Genomic DNA, 21,141 nt, shown 5'->3' on the forward strand with positions numbered 1-21,141 from the left:
TCCTTGTATCTGGATGAAACATCTCTGGAAGCAAAAACAGGAAACCAGATGGCACTGGCTGCCTCCAGGGAGGTGATAGTGGTGGCTGATGGGCAGGAGAGAGACATGTCACTGCTTATGTCAGCATCGGGGGGAAAATAATTACAAGGAATACTTAATTCTGAAAACTGTTATAAAAAGCAAATGCCACTAGAATCCTGTGTAATTGTCCACTCAGGAGAGCTTGAAGGCGTAAGGTCTTGAGAAGTCCTATGGGAAAGCAAATTACTCAAATGCTCTTGACAACGTGGCTGACACATAACCCGCCTCAAGGATACCTCTGAAGGAGAAACACTTCGGCCAACACCAGATTAACAAGATCAACTGTTTATTAAGTAGTTGTTTGCGTATCTCTCAGCTAAGCACTCGACATACACAATCTCTTTACATTGGTCCTCCCAGACAGCAGGCGTGACCACCCCCAGCTCACAGTTGAGATCGGAGGCCCAGATAAGGAGAGTCACTCGCCTGAGGCCGCACAGGGAGGAAAGGGTGAAACTGGCAGTCTTACTGACGTGGCATGAAGCCCCCCCAGCCCTTTGTTGGGATATATAACAAGTAGTTATTGAGCGCCTTCTGCGTCCCTGGCACTGGGGATCTAGAGGTGAGCAAAGGTTGAACAGCCGCATGTGGCTTCTCCCATCGTGTCTTGCTGCAGCTGCAGTCCCCAGAGGAGCAGGCACTTGCTGAAGAAGGACCCAAAGACCAGAGTCCCCGGCAAAGGAAACGAGTTTATTACTCGCTAGTGGAGATGGTGGGCTCCCAGGGCAGGGCTGGGGGAAGGCATGAGGATTGGATTCAAGGGACTGATTAGCCCCTTGTTGGTCCTGGGTCTCTCCAGAGCCTGTGGAAGGCTATGGCTGTGGAGGATCCTATGGCTTGAATGTTTAAGTCCCTTCAAGATTCAGGCGTTGACACCCCAATGCCTGATGTGATGGTATTAGGAGGTGGGTCTTCGGGAGGTGGGTGGTCCCTCATGAGTGGGATTTGTGCCCATATACAACAGGCTCCAGAAAGACCCCTCGCCCCCTCCCACCTGGAGAGGGCGCAGTGCGAAGGCGCAGGCTAGGAACCGGGAGGAGGGCCTTCGCCCAAGTGTAACATTGCTGGCATCTTGAGCGTTGACTTCCCAGAGCCCAGAACTGTGAGAAATGAATTTCTGTTGTGTACAGGCCACCCGGCCTATGGCACTGTTATGACAGCGGATGGGCGAAGACAAGGAGAGTCAGGTCCCAGACCTGGGGTCTCAAGGGGTAACACATGGGCAGTGGGTGAGGCCAAAGTCTCCCTGGGCAGAAGCGGGAGGCCCTCTCCGTGGGTACTACCTGCTCAACTCCCGGAAGCAGAGCTGCTGGCAGGCTTTAGCCGACACTGAACACCGAGGGGGCCTGGCCCTGGTACTTCTCGTGGGCCGTTTTCAGGATGGGTATGAGGTTCTGGAAGGTTGGGCGAAATGAGGCCTCTGCCTCCCAGCAGTTCTTCATGAGGACATAGATCTGGGGGAGGAAAAACGGGGGCTGTGGTCGCTGCTCTGTCCAGTCTGATGACAGGGACAGGGGAAAAGTGTGTGTGTGGGGGGTGTCTCACCTCATGGGGACATTTCTCTGGCCGTGGCAGCCTCTCCCCTCGTTCCAGCAGCTCAGTGAGCCTCAGTACCGTCATCTGCCCCTGGGTGAGGCCTATGAGCTCGATGAATTTCTACAGAAGAAACAAGACAAGTCTTCAACAGGCAGGACCGCCGAGGCAGAGGCCAGGAGCTTTCGGTGGGACCACAGGGGTCCTAGTCCTGTCTCTATCACTTCTCAACTGCATAACTTTGGACTTAGGATCTCACTTCCTTAGGCTTCAGTTTTCCCATCTGTAAAATGGGGTAAAAACATCAACTGCCTGGGATGATTGTGAAAGTTAAATAAACTCATATTCATACAGTAAGTCTGAGTCAGGTGATGGCGGTGTTATAAAACCTCCTGGCAAGTTTTTGCCCAGACAGGATCTTTTTTCCCTTCCTATATAGGCACTATCATTGACTTGGGGAATAAACACCTAACATATTCTTTGCTCCTCCCCCAGCCCAGGCCTGGCCAATTATTATGGCCCACAGATACACAGTGAATGGCTCCCTGGAGGACACATGAGCCAAGCTGGGCCAATCAGAGAGTCCTGAGAATTAAGCGGAGAAGAGGACCCCTTTTAACCCCTCACCTGAGGGAAATGGGTGCCTGGAAGGCAGGGTCGGGTGGGGAGCTGTTGCCACAAGAGAGAGGGCCTGCCTAAGAGATGCTACCACAGAGAACAGCAGAGCTGAGACGGAGAAAATGGGATTCATGATGACATGAGGGTCTAGTCTAGATCAAGCTGTGCCCCAACTCTTCCCTCGAGCGCAAATAGCAGAAAAAGCCGTTCCGATTTGAGTGGGTTTCTGTCGCAAGCCAAGCCTCACAGTCCCATTTTACAGACCGGGACCCTGAGGCTCTGGTGGATTAAGCACTGGCTAAGCTGGGGGAGTTGGGAATTGAACCCACGGCTTTCTGTCTCCTCTGGTACAAGGTGGCTGTGTGGGCCCGGCTCTCACCGAGGGGGGGCTTTGGCTGGAGTCACAGTAGGTCAGCAGTTCATACATGGTGACTCCAAAGGACCAGACATCGGACGCATAGTAGAACTTACACTCCTTCAGACACTCAGGAGCGTACCTGCGGGGAGCGGGCAGTCAAGGCCAGACCCGGATGGAGTCCTTACCTGGGGCTTGGGAGCCTCTTGGCCCCTGTTAGGGCCCCATCCTTAAGAGAGAGCAGTTTCCCTGAGATAAGGCCTTGTCAGCTGAGACCCCAGCATCCACCTCCCCCCTGGCACCCCCCTGGCTGGGTCTCGCCTGGTCACCAGAACACGGGGCTGTCCCCATCCTCGCGCACACGGTAGTAGTCATGGCCTTCGGGCACGGCCTTGGCCAGGCCAAAGTCCCCGATCTTGACCAGCCTGTCGTTGTCCAGCAGCACGTTGCGGGCAGCCAGGTCTCGGTGGACATAGTGCTGGGTGTGCAGGTAGGCCATGCCCTAGGGGTGAGGCGGGGCAGGGCGGGTCATGACCAGCGGGGCAAGGTGGGGGGGCCTGAGGAGCTGTGACCAAGATGGTGGGGGGCAGTCAGGGCAGGCTTGCAGGGCCCTGGGGCAAAAGCGGGCAGTATGGCAGGTGGAGCCCAGCAGGACAGCAGGGGCAGGGCCACAGACGGGTGAATTGGGAGGGGTGGGGCTGCTGGGCATGGCCCAGTGAGCAGAGGGAGTCTCAAAAGTGGAAACTAGGCGGGTTGGCGACCCAGCCACTGGGGTTGTGGCCAGGTGATGGTTGAAGGGGTAAGTACAGAGGCGAGCTGGCCCAGGGGCGCCCAGGGGCGGAGCCTGGCAAGCAAAGGGCTGGGATACTCAGGCCAGGCCAAAAGGAAGGGGCAGCTCTGTGAGCAGGCGTGGTGGGCCTACCTCGCAGATCTGCTGGGCGAACAGCAGCAGCTGGGCCAGCCCTACGTGGTGCCGGGGCAGGTAGTCTCGGAGACTGCCCAGAGGCACGTACTCCATGACGAGCTGGACCGATTTCTCGCCTAAGGGTCATAGAGGCAGGGGCTGGGGGCCGCTCCCCTGAACCCTGCAGTTCCCACCCCAAGGTGGGAAGGAAAAGCCAACACCTGCCCACACTAGGCCTAGTCCTCAGGTAGAATGGATCCATCCTGAATGCCGTCCCGGTAGAGCGAGGGAGCAGAGCTGGGGGGTGGAAAGGAAGCCGCCCCCACTTCGCCTACGAACTGTGTCCTCCAGCCTGGGGCTGAGAGGCTCAAATCGGCCAGGCCCTCAGGCCCTCATGGCCGCCCACCTTGGTCCTCACAGCAGCCCTTGTACTTGACGATGTGCTCGTGGTAGAGCGTGCGCAGGATGTCGATCTCCCGCCTCCAGCTGGTGCGGAGCTGAGGGCCGCAGTCCGCCTTGAGAGCCTTCACGGCCACCATCTCGCCGGTGCCTTCGTTGGTCGGGTCATAGCAGTACAGGCTGACCTTGCCGAAGTGGCCCTGGCCCAGACGCAGGATGGTCAGCGCCCCGTTGCCCCACCCCCACCCCCGGCTTTGCCAACATGCAGGTCTCTTTCTAACAGCCAGACCCCTCCACTGGCCCTCACCTCACCCAGATCCCGGATCTTCTTCAAGTAGCGCTTGTGGAAAACTGTGGGGTCTGACGCTGGCGAGGTTGGATTCACACACAAGATTTCAACAAGATCTGAAAAAGCCACGGTGGGTGAAGCCAGACTCTGAGCCTTTCCCCGGCAGGCCCACACTCCGGGGCACAGAGAGCAAGTGACCGCTTCCCCCAGTATCCAACCCAGAGATCAGGAAAGCTTCTGCAACAGCTGGAAAATTCCACTTCTAGTCCAAAATGCAGAGTTGGCTGCATCAAACTGACACCTGCGATGTCCAATGACTGGGTAAAGGGCACAAACTCTTCATCAAGAGAGAAAGCAAGTCCGTCCAGCGTGCTGGAGCGTCAACTTATGAACCAGGAGATCACGGTTCGATTCCCGGTCAGGGCACATGCCTGGGTTGAGGGCTCCATCCCCAGTGGGGGGCGTGCAGGAGGCAGCCGAGCAACGATTCTCTTTCATCATTGATGTTTCTCTCTCTCTCTCCCTCTTCCTTCCTCTCTGAAATAAATTAAAAAAAAAAAATTTTTTTTAAAGAGAGAAAGCAAAACCAAAAAATTTTGAGGGTCTAATTCACCCAAAAAATGTGTGGCTGTCCCCAAACAAAATGTTAAGATCTAGGGTCATTCTCATCACTTAGGATCCAGCACACACCCTGAGCCACTGTGCAGAGATCCTGGGTGCACTGAGCCTGTGTCAACAGGGTTCCTGGCCCCACCCCCCGCCCAAGGTCCCAGCACCAGTTTGGGGCTCACTTTGGGGCTGAAGGTGAGTGAGGTCACGAAGGATGGTGCGGAAGGAAGGCCGCTGAGCCGGCTCATAGGTCAGGCACTGGCTGGTGAGCGTGGCTAGCTCCGGGCATGAGGGTTCAGGCAGCTGGTGCTGCTTCTGGTAGAAGTACTCCTTCTGTGGAGAAGGGGACCTGAAGAGTGAGTGACCCCATCCTCCCAAGGCCCCTTACCCAAGAGGCAGAGCTAAATCCCCAGAGCGGCAGGGGTAGGCCAGACAGGTCCTTGTTCCGTCACCCCAATTTACAGATGAGGCAACCGAGCCTCGGCCGACTTGCCTGCCACAGCAGAGCGAGGACTTGAACCCAAGTCCAGCAGACTGCTATGCAGAGCGCCTCACACTTGGCCCTTCCTGTCCTGGCTGCCACCCACCTTTGCTCCCAGCTCGGCAGACGCAGCTCCCAGAATGCACCAAAGCCTCTGGGTCTTTGAATAAGTTGTGCTGAGGCTACCCTTCCCTAGCCTGGGCCACTGCGGTATTTCTGTACTTAGACTAAAACCTCCTGGCCCTGGGCGGCAGCTCAGTTGGTTAGAGCATCATCCGATAAGCCAAAGTTGCAGGTTTGATCTCTGGTCAGAGCACATACAAGAATCAACCAATGAATTTATAAATAAGCAGAATGACAAACTGATGTTTCTCTGTCTCTCTCTCCCTTCAAAAAAAACCCCTTCCTCTGGGCAGCCTTGCCGGATGCCTCCGCTAGGTCAGGGCTATCCTCTGGACCTCCCCTCTAGCCTGTGCTCCCCCATCGCTGGCCTGGTCACTGTATCTAAAACCGAAGCAGTCACTTATTTTATCATTTTTTTATTCCCATGCAAAGATATTTTCCCATTGATTTTTAGAGAGAGTGGAAGGGAGGGGGAGAGCTAGAGAGAGAAACATTGATGTGAGAGACACATCGATTGGATGCCTCCTGCACACTGATCAGGGCTGGGGATTGAGCCTGCGACTGAGGTGCGTGTCCTTGATCAGGAATCGAACCCTCGACCCTAGAATCCTTGAGCTGACACTCTAACACTGAGCAAACCGGCCAGGGCAGCAGTCCCTCACTTGCTGTGTGCCACAGTGACCTTGGAGGTCGGGACTATGGATCACCCCACTGACAGGTAACCTGACGGAGCCTCAAAGAGATGAGGCGACACAGGCCAGAGGGGGCAGCTCCGGAGCCAGACCGCTCGACCCCTTGGAAGTGCTGGCCCCTTTGTGAGAGGGTCCCAGGGTCGCCCACATGTACCTCGGCGGGGCCGCGGTCCTGCAGGGGGGCCTCCCCATCGAAGCAGATCTCCAGGAGGGTGGCACCGAAGCCCCACTTGTCAGCGGCGGTGCTGAGGCTGTTGGCCCCACCAAACAGGCACTCGGGGGCCATCCAGGGGATCCGCTCTACCCGCTCTGGGGGCCAGGGCCAGAGGTCACCAAAGGTGAGAGGAGTGGGGCAAACCGGTCCCCATGCCCAGCCCGGTCCCAGTCCTCACCCTCCCTGGAGAGGGCGCCCAGGCCCATGCCAGGGTCGCTCAGTTTGATGAATGGGCTGGTGCCCTCCGCCAGCCCTAGACGTGCCAGCAGGATGTTCCGGCCACACACGTTACCATGAGCCAGGCGCTTGTCCTCCTGGGGAAGGAAGGAGAGGGGGCATGACCACTAGGGGCCTCTGGACCCTGTCCCCACCCAATCCCACAGGGACAGCCCGTGTGAAAATGACAACCAGGGTCATTATTGGGATCCCAATCCATGTCATTGTGACTGGACACCACTGGGTGCCCAGTGGGTCCTTCCTGTCCTCCCAGAGCTGGTGGGTAAGACGCTTGGCCTGGAACAAAAGGCCAGAGGACCCCACCGCTGTCCTCAGACCCACGCCAGGTACTCCTCTGCACTGCTGTTCCTTCTGCCTGGGCCGCACCTGGGGAATCCTCCACCCCATCTATTTAAAACTTCACCTCTTCCCCAACTTGTAGCACCTCCTTAACTCCACCCTACTCTCCCAGAATGGTGCTTACTACTTCCTAACATATTATGTAACACACTGAATTATTATTTCTTGTTTATCTCTTTAAGTAAAAACACTGGCTCCCCAAAGCATAGAGGCTTCTGTCTGTTTTGTTCTTTGTGTGTTCCCAAGGCCTATGGCAGAGCGTGGCACACAGTGGGTGCTCTGGAAACCAGGGTGAGAGAACCAGGCAGGGCTGGGGATGAATGGCAAGAGAGTGACAGGTGGCCGAGGCCAGGCCTCACAGCACACCAAGGGGAGGAGTTAGGTGCTCTCTCAGGGGAGAAGGGAGCCACAGGGGTATGTGAGCAGAGGTTTGTAGAAAGACCTCCAGAGGTCAGTGTGTGGATTGAAGGATGTGTTGAGGCCTCACCACCCAGAACTGGCCCACCCTGCTGACCCAGGCCCCGCCCACAGGCCACACACCAGGTAGCTGAGGGCACTGGCCAGCTGCTGGGCCACTGCCACCTTCCAGGCCACGGGCACACGGCCCCTCTCCCGCCGCAGCCACACGTCCAGGGGTCCATGCTCCACGTACTCTGTCACCATGATATCTGCAAAGGCCAGCTGCTGCAGGGGCTGCCCACCTGCTCCACCCTCTAGGGCGCCGGGGAAGGAACATGGGGGCTGGGACTGGGGGGGGGTCTGGGGCTTGCGAGTGACTTTGGGGAGAGAAGAATTGCAGGATGGAGCATAGATTGAGGTGGGTGCAGGATGAGGCAGAGGCGAAGGGTGTCATTTGGGTCCAGGGAGAGTCCGGGTAGAGAACAGCTGCCTGTCAGTGAGAAAGGTGAGGATGGGCCTGAGGACCTGGAGGGGGGTGCAGACGAGTTGGAGGTACAGAGCTTGACACTGGGGCATCAGTGATGCTAGGATCCCACAGGGTGGAAGTGCTCGGGGTGGAAAGTATGTAGAGTCGGGTGCAGGCCGGTGTTAGGGGAAAGCAAGAGATGGACACACGGGGTTCAGATTCTGTGGTCGCCCTGGGCAAGGAGTTTGAGTTACACAGGGGTGGGGCAGGGGCTGAGGTCTTGGAGGCCTAGAGTGCCCAACATGGCTGGGGTCTGCATGGGGTCACAGTCCTGCTGGGGTCAGAGGGCAGATGGGGGCTGGTCTGTAGAGGCATCTGGGTGGTGGATGAAGGATGGGATGCAGTCAGGAGTCAGGGTGTGGTTGAGGGTTGGGGTGTAGGTAATGGCCACGGTACAGTCAGGGGCTGAGCTGCAATGGGTTGGCATATAGTCAGGGGTTGGGGTACAGGCGAGCATTGGGTAGTCACAGATTGCGGTATAGTCAGGATGTTGGTCAAGGGTTGGCGTGTAGTCAGGGATCAGGATGCAGGTCAAGGGTTGGGGTACAGCCCTGGTAGTGGGTACAAGTGGGGGGAGTCGGCCTATAAATGGCAGGGCGTGTGTGTTGGGGTCCACTCACTTTTAGAGCCATGCACGCAGACACCGTGGACGAAGGTCAGGTGCACGTGGGACACCTGGCTCATGAGGCTGGCCGTCTCGTAGAAAGCCTGTGAGGGCAGGTCAGGTCAGGTGGTCGCCAACCCTGCCGCTCTCCCAACCCCCATCACACTCACTTACCAGGGCGATGTCATGGTGACTAGGGTCTAACACCTTCAGCACCACTCGCAGCTCCTGCCCATGGTCCCCGCCGGGCAAGGTGGGGTCCCCAACATATGCACTGTCCTCCTCAGGGCCTCTGCCCCCAACTCTCAAGAGGCCCTCATACACATTGGTCCTCGTGCCCTGGCCCAAGTGGGACAGCTGGGGGAACATGGCAGAGAACATCTCCATGACAACAGCTGGTGACGGCCCTCCCCGCTCCCCCTGTGCCCCAGGGGCCCCACACCCACACACACCTGGGTGAGGTCATCCTGGCAGACCTGGTGGAAGCTGAGCTGGCTGAGGTTGAGAGGCCTGGTGCTGGCCTGAGGCCCCCGCATGATGATGAGGTTGGAGATCTCTGGGGGGCGGGAGCAAAGTCACTGAGGGCTGGCGTGGGGGGAGCTACCCTCCCCCCCCCCGTGGCCCCCCGTCATCATACCCCCTGGCTGCGGCAGGCAGCAGTGGCGCAGGGAGAAGCAGTGGTCACCGGCCCGCAGTGAGCAGCCCTGCAGGGCAGCCCGCAGCTCCCGCACGCTGGGGAAGGACCGGTCCCAGCTCTGCAGCCTGAAGGTGCCCTCACACAGCTCAATGGGGAACTTCCACAGGCGCAAACGCGATGTGCCAGGTGCCTGGGGTGGGCGGCAGGACGAGGGCGGTGAGCAGGGGTCTAGGCAGGGAGTACACCCAGGCCCAGCCCAGAACCCCCACCCCAGGCCCACCTGGTCCTGCTGGGCCACCGTGAGGATGAGGCGGTTGAAGTGGCTGGTGCTCCAGTGGATAAGGTAGAGGCCATCCTCGCGCTGCAGCTTGGCCAGCACAAACGGATCCCTGTGGAGGACAAGGGCGGCGTCAGGGGGCACTGCTGGGCCCACCCGCCCGAAGAGGCACATTCCCAGCTGGGACAAATGTCAGACACATCTGCTTATGTGGTGACAGGGTCTGGGACGGACACACACACACACACACACACAGCTAAAACAGTCACACATGACAACTCACACAGAGACACCATCACTGACACAGTGACACAGATAGGAATCAAACGCTGATGGGCACACACCCAGCCGTACACTCACCGGGTGACACACAATGAACAGCCTGTCCCACAGCTGACCCTAGACACCGCTGCTTACCCAGCGTAACAAGGCAATACAGGGCCTCAACAGCCCAGACCCAGAGGTGACCCCGCTACACAGGCCCAGACGCCTGCATGTGCGGCGCACACGCTGCCACAGACTGAATGTTGGTGCCCCCTGAAGTTCCCATGTTGAAGCCCTAACCCCCAGTGTGATGGTATGGGAGGTGGGGACTTGGCAGGGTGATGATGTCATGATGATGGAGCGCTCATGAATGGGATTAATGCCTCATGAAATGGACCCCAAAGAGCTCCGTGCCCCTTCCCACCATCTGAGGACACAGCAAGGAGAAAGCTGTCTTGAACTAGGAAGTGGGCCCTCAGCAGACACTGGGCTTACTGGTACCTTGACCTTGGCACCAGACCTGGCCGCTAGGACTGTGAGAAATAAATGTCTGTTGTTTCTAAGCCAGCTGGTCTGCAGTAGTCTGTTAGAGCAACCCGCACAGACTAAGACACACTGATGTGGCCACGGACGCTGTCAGAGCAGCACACACCTCACCGTGACAGGACTCAGCTCTCAGGAGGGAAAACGGCCACTGCACCCTCCGCTGGTGCATAGCCTAGGCTCAGACCTCTCAGAAACCCTCAGGGGCAAGTCCCAGGGCTACAGGTAGGACAAAGGACACCCAGGCACAAGGCCAATGACCAGGTAAGCTGACAGTCAAGAACCACGACCTGGCAGCATGCAGGACGGCCACACAGACATCTGATTGCCATATAAGCACTGTCCCTTCATAGCCTCTACCCCACAAATCCACACAGAATCACTCAGTGACCCACAATTACCGGGACAACACACACCTGTGGGGCTGTACACACCCACACGTATTTCTGAATGGCCACCAATATCTGTACAACACAGCCCCCTAAAATCACCCATCACATCGCATGTGAAAATGTGTGATGACAATTTTATGTGCAGCCACTGGAGCAGTGACACTGCTGCATACCACATGGGCTGTCAAACATCCAGACACGCACAGCGACGGTCCCAAACCCGGGCCCCCTCAGCACATGACGCCCACCCCGTTGCAGGTGTTCTCTCCCCCTCTACAATCCCTGGTGCCGCACTCGCATGCACGCACATGGGAATAAACACACACGGACAAGCACACATGTGGGTGCGCCTGCACATAAGCACACGAGTGAGCACACGTATGCGCCCACGGATATGAATAGATGCACACGGAGGTATGCGTGAATACTTAAACACATAACGCATGCTTGCGCAGGCAAACATGTGCTCATACTCACAGGTACAGACTAGACACAAATGCTTGCACACACGTGCTCACACACACTCACACAAGTGCAGGCACACAAACATCTGCACACATCTCACTTGAGCCCCACAGTCCTTCAGAACGCAGGGTCTAGTTGGCAGCTGCCACCACCACAGTCCGTGCCGCCCAGCCTCCCTTCGGGCACTCACAGCAGGGGTCCGTGGACACCGTCCTGGATGCTCATCACCAGCCGTGGAGGAGCCACCTCATGGCACAGGTAGTGGTTCGAGTCGGCTGTGAGGCGGAAATAGCCGTCCACCAGTGACACCAAGGACAGGGCGATGGCCGGGGAAGGCAGGGTCAGCTCCTACAGGCCACGGGGATGTCAGGCAGGCGTCACAGCTGGGGGTGCCTGCAGCCCGGCCCTCAGCCCAGCCCCGCCCCGGGCCCCACCAGGCGCTTGTCCTGACAGTGGATGCTGACGTGGCGTTCTCTCAGCACCACATGGGTGATGTCCCGGAAGTCACAGAAGTAGGCCCACGGCGCCTCCGGCGGCCTGTCCATGGGCTGGCCGCCCCGCTGCTGGGCCTTGGCTTTCTTCCCAGATAAGCCAGCATGAGGATTCCTGCTGCTGCCACCGGCACCACCACCGGGACCCTGGAAACCCAGCACCTAGGGAGGTTGATTTGAGCAGGGCTATGCCTGTTTAGTCCCCCACGCATTCCCCATGGGGGTAGGCTGGAGCCGGAGCCGGAGCTGGAGGGATCAGGAAGTCTCAAGTATCTCTTCCTAAGTCATGGTGTCACAGGTGGGACGGGGACCCACCCCCAAGAGAGACACATGCCAGAAGCAGGAACCTCAGGGAGGGTAGAGAGGAGGATCCTACCCCTCTCATCCCCCAAGTCCAAAGGGGTTCCCAGAGGTACAGACCCCAGAAATCAGGTCCCCAGGGGCCAGGCAGAGGACACAGACCCCAGGGAACAGAAGGACAGACCCCCGAGCCATGAGGGGAAAGGGCTCACCATAGTCCCCCTCAGGGACCATGGCCAAGGTTGAACAGGAAGCTCCCGCCCGACCCCACCTGGACCCCCAGATGAAGAGGCACCCTGCTCACCTCTGCCTGTATTGGCCGCCACTGGATGCCGCCAGTGCCGGTCACCAGCACCTCATGAGTGGGCAGTTCGACCGCAGACTTGGACTTGGGATCTCCAGGGGCCTGTGCACTGTCCTGGATATAGCAGGGCTCCCCCTCGGCCTGGGCTAGCAGCTCCAGGTGGCACACAGGCACACGCTCCGTGCCGAAGCGGGGGGCTAGCCGCTCGAGTGTGGCCAGGTACTTGACCATGACGACGTGCTGGGAAAGGCTGCCTGGCTGGAAGGCGTGCAGGAACTTGCGGAAGATGATCCGCAGGCGTAGCCGAGTGAACGCATTGTACTGCCGGATCTGTTGCCGGAAAGAGCGTGGGATACAGTCCTTGAAGCTGTGAAAATGACCGAGAGGGGCTGGTTAGGGGCCTGGGTTGCAGGCCTGGCTGGATGACATGTGGTAAATGAGTCAACTTCCCTGAACCACAGCTGCCTCGTTTAGAAAATAGGCAGGCTGTTGTGAGGTGGAGAGAATAAAGGGCCAGCACAGGGAGGCTGGATGGTGGCGGGGACCAGGGCAGAGGACTCAGGAGGGGACTATGGGGCGGAAATCCCGGTTCTTGGATAACTAACTTAAGCTCTATAAGGCTGTGTCTGCTCCTCTGAAAAATGGGTGCAAACAGTGCCCACCTATAGGGCTGATGACAGAATGAGAAGGACTATGTCACTGTCAGCTGTTATTATCACTGAAGTCGCTATTGTATTTATCACTAATATTTTGATCATCAATAAAAGGAACAGCTCTGGGAGCCGCTCTGCTCTTCACAAAGCCCTGCCCCATTAAGCCATCTCCCCATCACCTACCAGGATAGCCCCCCTAGATGACATGTTTCCAAGCCTCAGTCTCTATGTCCTTAGCCTTCTCTCCCACCCCTTTGACCAGAGGGACCCTAAAGCTTGAGGTTCTAGCTACCTTCCACCCCCACTTCCAAGCCTTCCAGGGCTCCGGACTGGAAGTAGTTGACTAGTGTCTTGCCAACTCCTGCACTTGAGCAATCATATTCTACATCCAGTTCCCCTGGAAATAGGCTTTTGCCATCTTCTGCCTCTGGGCCTTTGTATATGCTATTCCATCTGCCTAGAATGCTTTGCGCCAAGATAGTCTATATCTGGATAAAGATGACTCAACCTTTAGGTCTTTTTTAAATTTTTATTTTAAATATATTATTATTGATTTCAGAGAGGAAGGGAGAGGGAGAAAGAGATAGACACATCAATGATAAGAGGGAACCACTGATTGGCTGCCTCCTGCACGCCCTTCACTGGGGATTGAGCCCACAACCGGGGCATGTGCCCTTGACCTGAACTGAACCTGGGACCCTTCAGTCTGCAGAGCAACACTCTATCCACTGAGCCAAACTGGCTAGGGCTCAACCTTTAGGTCTCAGCAGAAGTATCACCTCCCCTGGGAAGTGTTCTCTGGTCTCCAGGCTGGATAGGCTGCCTCCTCTGGGTTTGCTAGCACCCTGGGCTTCGTTTGCTGCCAAGCCCTAGACCTCCAGAGTGATAAAAGGACAGGGACTGAAAAATATGTGCTTTAAGGAGAACTGCTGGTCCTGAAAGACCCGGCTTTCCTGCTGCCTCATCCAGGCAGTGTGCCCCGATTACTCTAGCCCTTGGCTGGAGGTAAACATAGCTAACTCCTTCCTGCCCTTGAATTCTAGGAAGTTCTCCAAGCTCACCCTACTCTAGCCACACCTCCTCCAACATATCAGGCACAGTCGGCCTCAGGGCCTTTGCACTGGCTGTCCCTCTGTACAGAATTCTCTTCTCCCAGATATCCATATGGCTTCCTCCTTCACTTCCTTCAAATCTTTGAATGTGACCATCACCTGCTCAGTGAGAAACTCCCCAACTACTCAATTTTAAATTATATACCCCTCACCCCCTGACATTCCCCTTCTTTCTCTTTTCCTACTTAATTTCCCTCCATTGCACTTTATCACCATCTGGAACACTATACATTTTACTTTTGTATTTATTTTATTGCCTGTCTTTTTCACCAGATATGAGAGCCAAGAGGGCAGGGATTTTTGTCTGACTTGTTCACTATTGTGTCCTCACCACCCACAACTAGTGCCAGCATACAGAAGGTGCTCAATAAATGAAGGCATGGCAGTATACAAGGTCTCTTCCTTGGCCCCCGGATGCCCACACATATCCATCCACCTCCGCCGTGTCTCTGCCACATGCCCAGGCACCTGGTCTTCTTGGCCACCTTCTCCAGGGGAACGCCACGGCAGAGAGCAAGGTGACAGAGGTGCAGAAAGGCCATGCCCAGGCTCTCGTTCTTAAAGTGGTGGATCTCCTCCTCACTCGACAGCTCCCACAGCGATGCCACATCATTCACAAACTCGTGCTTGCCCTAGGGGTGGGGAAATCGGATTGAGAGGGAGGCCCGAAAACCTGTTCACTCCTCAGCTTCTGGCCACTTTGGGAGGGGAAAGAGGGACTTCCCATTTTCTGCAAAGGCTAAATATACAGCATGCATGCCTCCTATGCCCATGCCTGTGGCAGACATCACTAATCGATCACAGCACTCTTTCCCACGCAATCCTAAGACTCTCAGAACCCTTTGGTTCACGTAGAAAAAGGACCCCAGGTTGTGTGAGCTGAAACCTGCTAGCTATAATTGTAGAAAGAAGAGGGGGTGCCTCAACTGCCCCTCAGTCCCCCATAAATAACCCCACTTCCCAGCCCTGCTCCTACCTGCTCAAAGAGGTACTCAAAGGAGGCTGGGTCCAGGAGCTGCACCCCCTGCTCTGCCTGTTCTGACGAAGCCTCGGCACCTGGGGGCCTGCAGCGGTACACAGCTGGCTCCTGAGGATTCGTGCCATGCCAGTTGCGGAAATAAAACCTACAGGAAGGGAGGGGCACAGCTAGGGCTGAGTGCCGATTCAGCTCCAGGAAGATGGGATTCATGGGGAGAGAAGAGACAGAACAAAGGGGACAAGCCTTCCCACAGGCCTTCACCCACCTCATGCGGAAGTGCAGCGTCAAGTTTGTGTCTCTGGAGACCTCAAAAACGTGGTTTGGGGGCAGCCAGACCTGGGCCTGGGCATCAAAGAGGGCAAAGAGATTGAAACAGGGTGGAGTGATGCCTGGAAAAGGGAAGAAAGAACATCTGGTGTCAGCGTCTGCGGCCATGACCCTACGGGCCCCCAGACGGCTATCACCTTTCACAAGCCTTCCCTAGGCCTCCTCCCCTGCTGACAGAGGATAATGCAATATGTTGACCATGCTGTGGCCTCACAGCAGACCACATCTTCCAGCCTCCCTTGCAGCTTGGATGGGGCCACTGGATTGGTTTCTGGCCAATGGGATGTGAGCAGACAGATATGCGATCTTCCAGGCCTGGAAATAAACTCTACTGCCATCTTCCCCGCCGCATCTGACCTGCATTTGATTTTAGGTACCTTTATTGTTTTTAGCCCAGGAAAATCACAGGTTGGGGGTGGGGGGAATTGCTTGTTAGTGCAGCCAAACCTATCCTAGACTGACTAACACAACTCTATTCTGATCTCTCTCTGAACTGCAGCCAGGAAAACATACCTAACTACCTCCTGGCTGTCTCCTCCTGGATGTCAGAAGCTCCCTTAGAGGTGCTTGTTCCAAACAGATCTCATCCAAGCTCCCCACACCTGCCCCTCTTGTGCCCAGTTCTTTTTTAAATACGTTTTCATTGACTTTTTTTTTTTTTTTAACAGAGAGGAAAGGAGAGGGAGAGGAAAGGAGAGGGAGAGGAAAGGAAAGGGAGGAGAAAGAGAGAGAGGAAGAGAGAAAATCATCGATCAGCTGCCTCCTGCATGCATCCCGACCCAACTGGACCGAGGATCAAGCCCACAACCTGGGCATGTGCTCTGACCAGGAATCGAACTGGCAACCTTTCAGTGCCCAGGACGACACTCAACCAACTGAGCCACACCAGCCAGGGCCTCTGTCCAGTTCCTAAGCCAGGACTTGGTCCTTGTTCTCAACTCCTCCCACCCTTTTCACTTCTGATGGGTAAAAGTCCTGCTCTTTCTATATCCACCATCTCTCTAGGATCCAGCTACTTCCTTCAAATCCAAAGCCCAGGCCGAGTCCAGCCTCCGGACTTGCTGTCATTCCCCACACTGGCCATCTGAGGCATTTTTTTAACTACACATCACTTAATTTTTTTATATAAAAGAGTCCTTTCAGAATAATTCATAATCACCTAAGTACCAGCCGCCAGATAAAGAAGTAAAACTTAGAAAGTACAATTGAAGCCCCCATCTACATCCACTTCCTTTTTCCTCCCACAAAGAGGTAACCATATTCCTGAAGTAGAATTTATTATTTTCATATCCTCTATAATCTAGTCTTGAATATTATAAACTGAAAATGTGGTATTATACCACCAATACCCCACAATTTGTTTTTTCATGCTACCTGATACTTGTAACATTGGTTAAATTCCCTTTTCGTGGCTCTACAGTATTCCAGTGTTCAACTATACGGCTGTTTATGTGTGCGCTCTCCTGCAGAGGGACTTTAAGCTGGCCTCCCATCTTAAGATAAACGAGGCAGCTCTAAACATTCTCATGTGCGTCTCCAGGAACACATGAGCTGAGTGTCTGTATGGTGAATATCTAGGAGCAGAGCTGTGTGGCCTCAGAGAATGCACATTCCAACCGTGTTAGATGATGCCAAATTGCTCTGTCACTGCATCCCGGTGTACTGCCTCCCGCAGAAGGAGAATGCCTCCCTGTGAGACAACTTCCTAAAGCCCATCTGACCGCTTCATTCTCTGGCTTGAACATTCCATGGCTCCCTATTGCCCCTCATCACAGAATAACCATGACCTGGACCTTACAATTACGGCCTGCTTTCAATTCCTATTTTCTCTTCCAAATTCTTGAAACTGACACTCCAGTTACTCTTACTTTTGCTTCCTCAAATTGAGCAGGCTCTCCTCACACATGCTATTCCCTCTGACGGACGTGTTTCACATCACCCGGCACATCCATCTGAGTTCTTTTAAGAATCAGCCACTGATTGAAAAGTACAAGGTGTTGTAGAAATCCTCCAGAAGGCCCCCCCATCCAGTTATGGGGAAGGGAGTTTGAGAGGACTTCCTGGAGGAAGGGGCATGTAAGCAAAGTCCCCTTAGCGAGACCTCCTCCTCCTCTGGCAGAAGAAAGTATACTTTTGAGCACATCTACTACAGGCTCTTCCAGCTATTCTCTGGTTCCTCACTGCTCTCAAGAAAAAGCCTAAACTCGCAATTCCTCCCTCTGGCGTTTAAGGCATTGTAAGATCTGGCCCTGACTGACCTCGCCCCCATAATCTCCCACCTGGAAATCACCTCTGCCATGGCCTCCCTACTCCCACCCTCACCCACTAGTATGTTCCCCCTACAGCGACCAGAGAAGACCTGTGAACACCTGAGTCCGGTCACGTCCCTCCTTTGCTCACAGTCCCACCTCACTTGGAGTAAAATTCAAAGGCCTCCCTGAGGCCCACAAGGCCCTGCATGACCTTCACTGTTCCCCCGCTTTCCCTCACTTACTCCTGTGTCCTCTCATTCAGAGCTAGCTGTTGCCGACAAGTTCCCACCTCAGGGCCTTTGCACATGCTGTTCCCTGAGCCTGGTACTCATCTTCCCCCAGATAATCCCATGGCTCCCTCTCTTATCTCCTTAAGTTTTAAATTTCCTCTATGCTCTATCTCTGCCTTCCTACACAGTTTTCTTATTTATTATGATTTCCCTATGAGAATATCAGCACTACAAAGGCAGTGATTTGGGGCTGGCACATAGTAGGCACTCACTCAATGTCTTCTGAATGAAGAGGCAGACGATGGATGGGGTTCAGCCATTGCCCAAACCTCCACCCCTGCCATGGGACTCACCGACTTTGTGTGCGATGTGAACGCAGACCTCCTCTGCGGTGAGTGTGGCCTCGCTGAAAGTGACCCAAGGCTCCCTGCTGCCAGGGCCAGCCCAGTGCAGAAGCACCTTGAGGCCTCCTGTGATGGCTGTGAGCTGAGTTTCGTCCCCATCAGGCTTGCTGCCCCTGGCGGTGGCCCCCCCATGGCACAGAGGCATGCTCTTGACAGCTGGCTTGGCTGGGAAGGGACAACCCATTAGTCCCCAGGCCTCAGCCTAGAGGCTCCTGTTAGCACCTCAACCTGCTGCCCATTTAGACTGAGGCCCGAGGGGATATTCTGAACTCCCCTTGCTGTGCAACCTCGGGCACCTAATTCCCCTCCCCGAGCCTCAGTTTCCACACGCTTGATGGAGTTGGGGAATGCATCCCCACCTTTTAGACCCATCATGAACAATAGCAACATCCACCTCTTTACTGGACTAACTAGCACCAATACGAAAATCTGTTCTCAACACATTATTCCCAAAATAACCAGGCAGGCAGGTGTGGACAAACGAACCTGGGGGGTGAATCTGGATGCTCCCTGTGTCCAGCAAGTCACTTAGCTACTCCTGGGCCTCAGTTTCCCCATCTGGAGAATGGAGATGCTGAGACCATTGCCATCAAAAGATGGTCCTGCCGATTCACCACAATTCTGCATGTTCGTATGCTCAGCACAGACCTTGATATGGGCCTGAAGAAAATAACAAATATGACAAAAACAAGAGTAAAATCATTATTATTGGTTTCTTCCTCATGATGGCTTTTTCTCTTTTAAGCCAAGATCCCTTGCCTCCCACCTCCACCCCCATGAGTGACCCCTGGCCCTTGTGACTCGCCCAAGCCTAGGAGGGGTTCAGTCCAGCTCGCTCCTCCCGAACTAGCTCCCAGACTTTTGAAGGCCAGGCCCAGGCCCCAGGCCCCCTGAGGTCTCCAGTACCTCCAGGGAGGGGCTGTCGGCGATTCCACCGATCGGACTGATTTAAGACCAACGGTGGTGGGAAGAGGAGAATGTTGTCATAGCATAATGTCGGATTCCCCAGGAATCAGCTTCTCTCTCTAAGCCTGTTTCCTCATTTGGAAAATGGGCGTATAAAGGTCTCTCCCTCGAAGACTGTGGGGAGGATTCACGGAGATGAGGCAAGGAAAAGGCTGTGCACAGGGCCCGGGCCCTTGATCAATGTCTACTATTATTATTCTATTAACGTTTAAAATAAGATCGTGGGGACGGGGCTTTTGGGGTGCCCATCCTTCCTTGCCCCCATTGAGCCCAGATCCAGCTGTGACGATGGGGTCGGGATGAGGTCTGCACTCAGGAAGCGTGCACACCACACATCCAAGCCCCCAACCCTGCCGGCAGGGGCAGGAAATGTGACGGGCACCCACCGGTCCGGAGGCAGCGGGCGCTCCTATCCACCTCCTGCAGCGCGCGGCCAGTCCCGCGCCGCCCGCGGCCGCATCCTTCCAGGTGACCTCCGCCACACTCACCCTCTCCCGGGGCTCCGGCTCGAACCCGGGACCCAGCCCTGCCACCACGGGCAGCCGCCGACTGCTCGCCGCCGAGATGCCGCCTCCCCTGGGCCACCTGAAAAGGCCACCCTCATTGGCTGCCTCCCTTTCCGTCACACGTAACCATTGGTCCTTTCGCTGTGACAGAGGCGCTCCTATTGGTCCCTGGTTCGCCTTTCGCTCAACCTCGATTGGCTCGATCGGCTGCCGGAAGTGCCGCAGCGTCAGTGATTGGTTGACTGGGGGGGGGACGCAGAGGGCAGTCCGCGCCGGCGGGCGGAAGAGTGCGGGTTTCTGGGGACTCGGGGTTCTTCGGGCTCTGTTTACCGTAGACTTCCGGCCTGACCGCCGCAAGCCCAGATCCTCTTTTCCGAGGTCAGGGCTGCAGCTGCGCGCCCTCCATCCTCCAGCCCCGCCATGTGACTCCACCTTCCACCGCCTCGCGTCTGCCTGGCCAGCCCCACCTCGCCGGCTGAGACCCCCTCCTCGGATACCGGAGGCGTTGCCCTCCCCGCCTCTCACATCTCCCTCACCCTGTCCTCGGAGGCCCCCTTGCTGCCAGTAGCAGCGTAGATGTCCCTCCTGATTGGAGTTCTAATCCTCCCCACTCCCGGTCGCTGTCCTTGACAGAGAATGAGATCCTGGCCGCGGTCCTGAGTGGCGGCTCTTCCACCCATTTCTCAGAGAGAAACAGGCACAGAGAGGTGCCAAAGACCCTTCCCTGAACCAAATTTTAGTCTCTGAGCCTCTTTCCCACTAGCCTTCGACCTTGGCCTGTGTTCTGTCTTCGCCCAGTCCAGTCTGAGCAAAGACTCCTTCTACGTTAGTGGTTCCCATCGTGGGGCACACGCCCCCCAGGGGGGGCAATTTGATTTTTAAGGGGGGTAATTCGAGAATGAGTTCTTAACAGTGAATTTTTTTGCATTTCTTATGGTTCTAGGGGCCTCGTATACAGTATATAAATATATTGTGACATATTTGTGCATTTCAGTTCTCTTACATGTTTTGAAGCTTTATTTGCTATTTTTTTATATCACTTAATATTATTTTTTAAAACAATTTCTTAGTGGTTTCTTCCTCAGTACTTCAACTGTCCTTTCGTTCTTTTGTTTTTCTCTTTCATGGATGCCGTGGTCTTTGGAAGCTTGTTTAGACCAAGTTAATGACCTTTTAGGCTTCCTCCACGTGAATAGGAGTTCACTTTTTGAATAATAAGAATCACATGTCACAGGGGGGCATCAGGATTCTAGAGATGCTTAAGTGGGGCATGGCCAAAAAAAGGTGGGGAGCCACTGTTCTAAGCCGTCCCACCACCCTTGATATCTGATCAAGTTCCTCGTCCCTCATCTTTGGTGCATATAAGCCCTTGGCCTCTCTTTAGCAAGAATTCTCAGTTCAGTTTAGCAAGAGTCCCTCTACCCTTGATGTAGTCATTTCCCATCCATAGACAACACCCCCTCCCTTGGCTCACAATCCCCAGCTGTCTTTGCTGTATTCGGCGAGGAGCCTGAACTCTCAACCCTGTTACAATCCCCTCTTGCAATAGACCCGGCTCAAGTCTTCCTTGCCGTTTTAACAAGCGTCAGATGGGTTGAGTAACTTTTTCAGGTCACGGCACAAAAGGGCAGAGACA

General features: G+C 55.4%; 1 protein-coding gene across 9 annotated transcripts; it reads right to left on the bottom strand.

Moving 5' to 3' along the window:
- Window positions 1–350: 350 nt before the first annotated feature.
- On the bottom strand, window positions 351–19,612 carry TYK2 (tyrosine kinase 2). 9 transcript variants are annotated; one of them, XM_036313489.1, is made up of 26 exons: window positions 19,386–19,592; window positions 18,520–18,693; window positions 17,983–18,198; window positions 15,086–15,209; window positions 14,818–14,965; window positions 14,310–14,473; window positions 12,077–12,443; window positions 11,416–11,634; window positions 11,172–11,329; window positions 9,321–9,429; window positions 9,041–9,230; window positions 8,856–8,959; window positions 8,578–8,760; window positions 8,420–8,507; window positions 7,415–7,542; window positions 6,477–6,612; window positions 6,239–6,393; window positions 4,971–5,121; window positions 4,198–4,295; window positions 3,898–4,090; window positions 3,510–3,628; window positions 2,917–3,089; window positions 2,612–2,729; window positions 1,627–1,737; window positions 1,365–1,535; window positions 351–725 (listed from the first exon to the last, which is right to left on the bottom strand). In XM_036313489.1, the coding sequence occupies exons 3-25, from the start codon at window positions 18,176–18,178 to the stop codon at window positions 1,401–1,403; spliced, it is 3,567 nt and encodes a 1,188-aa protein (XP_036169382.1). In that variant the 5' UTR covers window positions 18,179–18,198; window positions 18,520–18,693; window positions 19,386–19,592; the 3' UTR covers window positions 351–725; window positions 1,365–1,400. The 9 variants fall into 9 exon arrangements, 7 of the variants coding, with proteins under 7 accessions (XP_036169382.1, XP_036169381.1, XP_036169380.1 ...); XM_036313488.1 differs by having other exon boundaries at window positions 351–1,181; XM_036313487.1 differs by having other exon boundaries at window positions 351–1,535; window positions 19,488–19,612.
- Window positions 19,613–21,141: the final 1,529 nt, after the last annotated feature.

The sequence above is a fragment of the Myotis myotis genome, unplaced genomic scaffold (assembly GCF_014108235.1).
Source record: "Myotis myotis isolate mMyoMyo1 unplaced genomic scaffold, mMyoMyo1.p scaffold_m19_p_6, whole genome shotgun sequence".
Taxonomy (NCBI): domain Eukaryota; kingdom Metazoa; phylum Chordata; class Mammalia; order Chiroptera; family Vespertilionidae; genus Myotis; species Myotis myotis.